General features: G+C 36.9%; 1 protein-coding gene across 3 annotated transcripts; it reads left to right on the top strand.

The window, feature by feature from the left end:
- Positions 1 to 467: 467 nt before the first annotated feature.
- Positions 468 to 4,215, top strand: LOC132037147 (pentatricopeptide repeat-containing protein At3g20730-like). Of its 3 annotated transcripts, none has more exons than XM_059427606.1 (3): positions 468 to 2,583; positions 2,904 to 3,170; positions 3,481 to 4,215. In XM_059427606.1, the coding sequence occupies exon 1, from the start codon at positions 658 to 660 to the stop codon at positions 2,446 to 2,448; it is 1,791 nt and encodes a 596-aa protein (XP_059283589.1). In that variant the 5' UTR covers positions 468 to 657; the 3' UTR covers positions 2,449 to 2,583; positions 2,904 to 3,170; positions 3,481 to 4,215. The 3 variants fall into 3 exon arrangements, with proteins under 3 accessions (XP_059283589.1, XP_059283591.1, XP_059283590.1); XM_059427608.1 differs by having other exon boundaries at positions 3,392 to 4,215; XM_059427607.1 differs by having other exon boundaries at positions 2,904 to 3,185.
- The last annotated feature ends 3,368 nt before the right edge of the window (positions 4,216 to 7,583 follow it).

Below are 7,583 nucleotides of genomic sequence, written 5' to 3'. Positions count from 1 at the left end.
AAGTACTTAAAATAAGCCAAAATCAAGAAGTTGCTACACTCCAACATATTTTTTCTCTTAAAAGCCATTTTGGTTTGACTAATAACTTTATCCTTTATATTTTCTGTTAATTTCAATATTACCCTTACCTCTAAAAGTCCTTTAAGTACTTTTCTCCAACCACGCAACTGCTTATTTATAAAATAACTTTCAGTACTTAAAAAGTACTTTAAGCACTTATACTTAAAAATCATTTTTTTTCGGCTAATCCAACTGGGCTCATAGTGTTGTGTTTTTAGTAGTACCTTTTTGGTAGTTGCAGTTACAGTAACAGTAATTTTTAAATTCATTATGTTAGTTGGACTAAAAGTGTTTTACTTTGGCAAATTTAAGGGACTAAAATGCTTATGATTATATTAAAAGGACTTAAAATGGACAACTAAAAACTCTAAAGTCAATCAGCTACCGTAAAACAAAACTCCTCTTCACGTCAGCAGAATCTGGCCAACGGAATCTATGGTTACAGTGAAAAAATACGAAGAAATTTGATTCTCTCACACAACTAGTAATACTTGTGCCTTAAGCACAATGTAAGTGATTCTTCTCTTTCTTCAATTTTAATTCATCTACTATAGCGTTTCTTCTGTGCAGAAAGCAAAAAGTTATCCATGCAAAAGAATGATGAATATAACGTATAGAAATTTAGTGAACTTGAACGCTAAAAGGCTTACAGAAGCTTTAATACTTGATTTTAACAACCCCAACAAAGCAGATTATACTATTTACTCAAATATAATTCAGCTTTGTATTGATCTAAAGGCTCATAAACAAGGTCGTTTGGTTCATTCCCATATTATAACTAGTGGGTTTCCTTCAAATGTTCATTTGGGAACCAAATTGATCATTTTCTATACAATGTTTGATGACATGGTGTCTGCACGCAAAGTGTTTGATAAAATGCCTGAAAGGAATGTGGTTTCATGGACTTCACTTTTATCGGGCTATTCTCGAAATGGGTATTCACAAGAAGCGATTAATGTGTTTGTTGATATGCGTAGGGAAGGTATGAGGGCGAATCAGTTTACTTATGGAAGTGTCTTGAGGGCGTGTACTAGTGTGACGTGTATGAATTTAGGAAAACAAATACAAGGGTGTGTTCAGAAGAGTAGGTTTGTGGATAATTTGTATGTTCAGAGCGCGTTGGTTGATTTTAATGCCAAATGTGGAGAGATGGAGGATGCTTTTCGTGTTTTTGAGTCGATGTCGGAGAGAGATTTGGTTTCTTGGAATGTCATGATTTCTGGATATGCTTTTCGAGGTTATGATATTGATGCGGTTTTATTGTTTCGTTGGATGTTCAGACAAGGTATACTACCCGATTGCTTCACATTGGGAAGTGTTCTCAAAGCGTCTGTAGGAGATGGCAAGTGTGGTGGACTAGCGAAAGTAAGTATGATACATGGATGTATTATTCGACTTGGTTATGAGTCGTATAGTATTATTAGTGGATCATTAGTTGATGCCTATGTGAAATGTGGAAACTTGGCCAATGCAAATTATGTATATAAGAAGATGCAAAACAAAGACAGGATTTCATGCACTGCGCTAATTACTGGATATGCACGTGAAGGTAAAAATAGCAGTGAGTGTCTGCAACTCTTTTGTCAATTACATCGGGATCATAGGGAAATCGATAGCATTATTTTATGCTCTATGATCAACATATGTGCCAATACAGCTTCACTGTCTTTGGGGAGACAGCTACATGCTATTGCCATAAAATATCAGAGCAATGTTGATGTGGCTATGAGTAATGCTTTGGTTGATATGTATGCAAAAACAGGAGAAATTGAAGATGCCAACATTGTTTTTCATCACATGACAGAGAAAAATGTAATATCATGGACGTCAATAATCTCTGCATATGGCGCGCATGGTCGAGGAGTCGATGCAGTTTCATATTTTAAGAAGATGGAGTGTGAAGGTTTTGAGCCAAATGATGTAACATTCTTGTCTCTCCTGTTTGCTTGTAGCCATAATGGGTTGACTGCTGAAGGATGGGAATGTTTCACTATGATGGTTAGAAAATATAAAATTGTTCCAAGAGATGAGCATTACTCTTGCCTTGTGGACCTTTTTGCGCGCAGCGGCTGTTTGGATGAATCGCATGATTTGATTTGCAGGATTAATATAAAGCCCAGTGCCTCTCTTTGGGGTTCGGTCCTTGGGGCATGTAGCATATATGGAAATATGCACCTTGGAGAGGTAGCAGCCAAGCATTTATGCAATATTGAACCTACGAATGCCGTTAGCTATGTGGTTCTAGCAAGTATGTATTCTGGAGCTGGCTTGTGGGATATTGCTTGGAATGCACGAGATGTGGTTCAAACTAGAAGGTTACCAAAAGATCCTGGTTACAGCCTTTTTCATTCTGGCAATGATATGGTAGCCCTTATTCCTACTGGCTGATACGTAAAATTAATCCAGATCTTCCTTGTAATGTTTCATACTACCTAGATTTTTGGGAAGTATTTTTTGAATGTGAGTTTTGATAGTAGTTTCAGCATGCAGCGATGATGCAATGCAGCTATGGATATTCATAAGGTACCAAGGTTCTTTCCCCTTTTTGCATTTCCCCCTATTTATGGGCAATTCGTTTTAAAGAAAAATCTACCAAGAAAGAAAACGGAGAAAAGGAAGAAAAAAAATAGGAATAGATCGTTCTTTTAGTGGCTCCTATAGGTTGTAGATTATGTAGCTGTTATCTGCTCCTATAAGTAGATTTTTCTTTTCTTGACAAAGTAAAAACTGCTTCTATAATTATGGATTTTCTAGCTGTTAGATGATGTTGGGTAGATTTAAGCTAGAAAAAGGTTATTTGAAAGATTGCTAATGAGGATAATGAGTGTTAAGCTATCTTGCAGGTGGACCTATGGGGGCAATTGAAACTTTGAAATTTGAATGCACTGGAAATGGATTGATAGACAGCAACCTGGTGCACGTATAAGACACTTATTGGGAGCCATATGCTACTAAGTCACTGGAGAGAGCAGCGCTGGAGATGATCAAGACTGTGGAGCCTCCTCAATGCTTCTCATGGGAGAGTCACCATGGTGTCCTGAAAATTCAACGCCATTAACTAGCAGGAGCAACGCTGTATTGCGCTACAAGGAAAAGAAGAAGACACAACAGTACGTTTTCTTTTAGTAAGTACATCAAAAAGCTAGTTAGTGATTATGCACTCCCTGGTTTGGCACGCACAACCCGAATTTCGTGGAGTTTAGGCATTTTATTCGTCCTCAAATTTTCCTCATCTAATTTCAATTCCTTCTATCCAACACTCAATCCCAATAAACTTTTCCCACCATTATGTGCTGCATTTTAAACTGATTAAGATATCTTGGCCATGTAGGTTATGTAGACCATGGTTCAAGAAGATCTCTTGGTTGTAGGCTTTTTGCTTTTCTCGTTTCTCCTTTTTTGAAACTTTCCTTTTTATAGATTCGAGAAGCGAGAGAGATATGTTCCTCACAAGGCAAGGACAGACGTGAGAAGGTGTGTGAAGGGACGGTTTGTCAAGGCTGGTGATGTGATCCACTGAGCCAGACCAGAAACTATTGATCGTAAAACATTTTCCTGTACATATAAGGAGAAATACAGTCCATTTAAATACGGACAATTGGTTGAGGTTTCAGGCAAATGGATGAAAGGATGCTGTATTTATTGTTGCCGTGACACAGAGTAGATTGTTTCTGAGGGGATTACAATGTTTCCAATCAGGGAAAGCTGGATCTAGAAAGTAGATTTCGCTGCTGCTGCTCCCCTTAAGGTCCAACTTCATCATCTAAGAAGGGAAAAAGATGGATGTGCACTCCTTATGTCAATCAAATTAAGAGTGCTGCAAAGAAAGAGCTTGGTCATTTGTAGACCACACGATCAGCTTCTATAGCTTGCTTCCTCTTACAACTTTAACTAGGTGGATTTTAATTTAAGTTCCCTTAAATTCAGCTGTCCTTTTTGGTCTAAGGACTGAGATCCCTTGTTTGTGTTGTAATACTGTCATGTATATTATAGCCAGTGTTTAGAAGACGAGATAAAATGGGCAGCACATTCTAAGTCCCCACAAATTCATCTGTCCCTAGGTTTAAGGACTGAGATTCCTTGTCTATTATGTAAATTGTAATACTGTCAAGTATAATATTATGGCCAGTGTGCAGAAGAAAGAGATTTCCAACATGACAGATGTACTTTGCTTAGTAAGTTTTTTCATTTATCGTCCTATAAAATGTGGGAATACAGTTCATATTGTCGAAAACATTACTCTGATCATTATGTGACCGTCACAGCTGAATATAAACAACCTCCTTATTTGTTCACTACTGTTGAGCTTTTTTAAGAGTTAAAAGACTCTTCTCAAGATTCATAGTAGAAAAAGAATATTTAACTTGCATCTCAATACATTTTTGGATGCCGAGATCAGTTTGAGTCGATTTCTGAGAACAATTTTTAAGAAGCTAGATTTAATTTTCGGTGAAACAAAGAAATGCTCAAGGGATAAAAGGTACTGTATAAGCAAGTTGACTAAACTTTTGACAGTAAGGATTCTTAAGGCCTCATTTGTTTTCATTAAGATTAAGACGTCTGAATCTGAATGCACATCTGAATGACAAGATGTTTCTGCGTCTAAATACTGAATGATTAAGACTGTTTGTTTTTCAACATCTGAAGATGTATAATGTATTCATTTAAACATAATAAATATACAATTCAAATAAAAAATAACTAAATATCAGAAAATAAATACAATAAAATAAAATAAAATATTATTTGATAAAAAATGAAACACTTATATCCACTAGTAATGGTGGAGATGATTTGTAGTCGTGGTGGGTGGTGAGTGGAGGTGGAGGGGTGGTTGGGGTGAAGGGTGGAAGGTAGTGGGGGTGGCGTCAGGCGGGAGGGGCGATGGAGTCAGCGTGAGCGGGGAGGTGGGGGTAGTGAGTGAGAGCGGGGGTGGGTGGTGTAGGGTGGGCGGGGGAGAGAGCGGGCGGGAGTGGTGTGGAGCCGAGTTGCATGGTGGGAGGGGGGGCTGGGGAGTGAGAGTGGGGGTGGGTCGGTGGCGGGAGGTGGGGAGCGGGGGTGGTGATCAGCGGATTGGGGTTGGTCGGGGTGGGGTGATGGGGAGTGGGGGGTTTGGGTCGGAAGGGGTGGGGTTGATGAGGGTCAAGGGCGGGGAGTGGGGGAGGGTTGGGGTGGAGAGTGGGTGGTGGGGTTGGGGTTGGGGTTGGGGAGCTTGTAAAAAAAAATTCATACAAGAATACCTCTAAGACTTGGTTTAAAAATCTTAATGACAAGATCTAACATCTGCAAACCCAATAAAACCGCTTAGATCTTAACGAAATAAACGAACGTAATAAACCTAAAGTCAAGACTTTCAATAAGTGCAAACAAATATCCGATTACTAGATGTTAAATCTGAACACTTTATAATTAAGATAATCTGCTTTCTCAGCATCTGATTGTTAAACAATCTTGAAAAGACAGGACAATTCTATGCAAACTTGCATGGTGTACCTCGTTGAAAAACTGGTATCTCAACTTTTTAAAGCTGAAATAACTTTGGTGAAACTATCTTGACAACACAAGGCAATGCTATGCGAAGTGATTTCATAGTGCTATGTCAACCTTATGTAATATTGGTATATTTCAAAGTTCAAACACCGGAGTATCCCCAGTAGTCAGAAGAATGGATAACAAAATGAAGAGAGTTCAAAAATAATATCCCAAAAGTCATAGTCCCCGTGCCTCAAATTATTTGTACTGATTTTTTTATATGTCTCTTAAGAAAATATTCAATTAGGAGATTTTTTAAAACTATTTTACCCTTATTTATGTCTTAAGATATAATCTCTTCATTAAATATTTACTCTATTAAGACGTGTGGTCTTCAAGAACAATTATTACCAAGCATTAAATGAAAATCATTTATTTTTTATTAATTTTATCTTGAACTTTTAAAAATGACAAATAATTTGAGGCTGAGTATCTTATAGAGGATTGCAAAAGCCAGTTTATAAAGCTTCTCTTTCTACTAACAAGGCGGGTGGACGCGGGTATGGTGCAGATAAGGTGAATATGTTATGTGGGGCGTGACCAGGCAAATTGAAATTTGTTTATAAGGGGGGGGGGGGGGGGGGGGGTATTAACGGCGTATAATTTTTCAAAATATTAAAAAGTAAACATACGTATATACATAAAGAATATATTTAATTATGTATAAACAATGTAATTTTCTGCTGAAGGGGCTCGGATGAACCCCATTGCCCATACCCGGCTCCGCCCTAGTTAAGCAGCCGGTTGGACATGATTTGAAACTATGAGATTTAAATCATAATTAAATACGTTTCACGCAATTGATTTCTTAAGTTGTATTTTTTCTAACTAGATATAAAAACCCCACAAATGTCAAAAAACTATTAAAATATTCTCAATTAATACAATCTTACCAAAAAATGCAGCTATACTATAACAAAATTAATACTCTACTGTATGCCTTTCTAAAAATATAATATCAATTGCTCAAACTTTACCAATAAAAAAAGAAAATTTAACATGGATAGTAATGTAACTACTCTTTAATATAATCCTCCCACATGGTAGACATAAATAAAGGTTGTTAAATGGTTGGAATTGTTAAAAATAACTACCAACTTATGAGTCTTTTTTTACAAAATATAAATTTATGGGTCAAGTTTTATATATCAAGTTTTATATTTAAAATTTTTAAAACTATAGTTTGAAATCCAAAATCATGCCTTTTTGAATGATTTGGAATTTCAAACCATGATTTAAAATCATAAGACGAAATGCATGTTCAAACCTGATTCCATCTCGTTGTCCAAACGCCTACAGAACCCGCACTGCATTACTTGCCATCCTTACCAACGAAGGAACCCTCTTGCCGACGCTTGATCGTTGAGTAATTAATTAGGCTATTTTCTCTGTTTTACATACATTTCATCACAAAACAATTCACTACTGCGATGAAGTGTAATTTTCCATCGGACCTACCAATTTGTTATTGTCTATGTTTATGTTTTTACTTCTGTAGTTTTTTCAACTGACAAAAGACATGGTCGTCTCGTTCGCCAAAATAAAATCCGTATTCGTTATGATAGAATATTTGGTGTGTTAAAGTTAATTTAAATTATGAATTTCACCTGTCTCCATCGGAGTATAAAACAAAAAAGTAAAGAATATCTTCCCCTAATTTTTCCTTTCGTTGTACCTTTTTTTGGAGCCCACAGATTTATTTTATGTCACCTGTAGGGTTATATGAGGGAAATTATTGGCACTTTAGCAAGAAAGAGACACTTTAAACATGCAAATCGTTCTTATAACAAAAATTTGGAGATGAAGTTATTGTCCAAAAGGATAAAAAGCAATAGTATATCATGGGCAGAACCTTAATCACTTCTTACATAGACGACCAATTATATACGGGGTGGGGTGTTGGCCTGTTGGGGGTAAAAGGAGACAGTTGAAGTTTCTGCACCGATTGTCCTTCAAATGCACCGGGTCTTTAGAGGCGTTTGAATTGATTA

This window comes from Lycium ferocissimum, chromosome 11 (assembly GCF_029784015.1).
Source record: "Lycium ferocissimum isolate CSIRO_LF1 chromosome 11, AGI_CSIRO_Lferr_CH_V1, whole genome shotgun sequence".
Taxonomy (NCBI): Eukaryota; Viridiplantae; Streptophyta; class Magnoliopsida; order Solanales; family Solanaceae; genus Lycium; species Lycium ferocissimum.
Note: the sequence above shows the minus strand (reverse complement) of the source record. Positions and strands in the feature narration are given on the sequence as shown.

Coding starts and splice junctions, on each gene's coding strand:
- LOC132037147 (XM_059427606.1), top strand. CDS start 658: ATGATGAATATAACGTATAGAAATTTAGTGAACTTGAACGCTAAAAGG.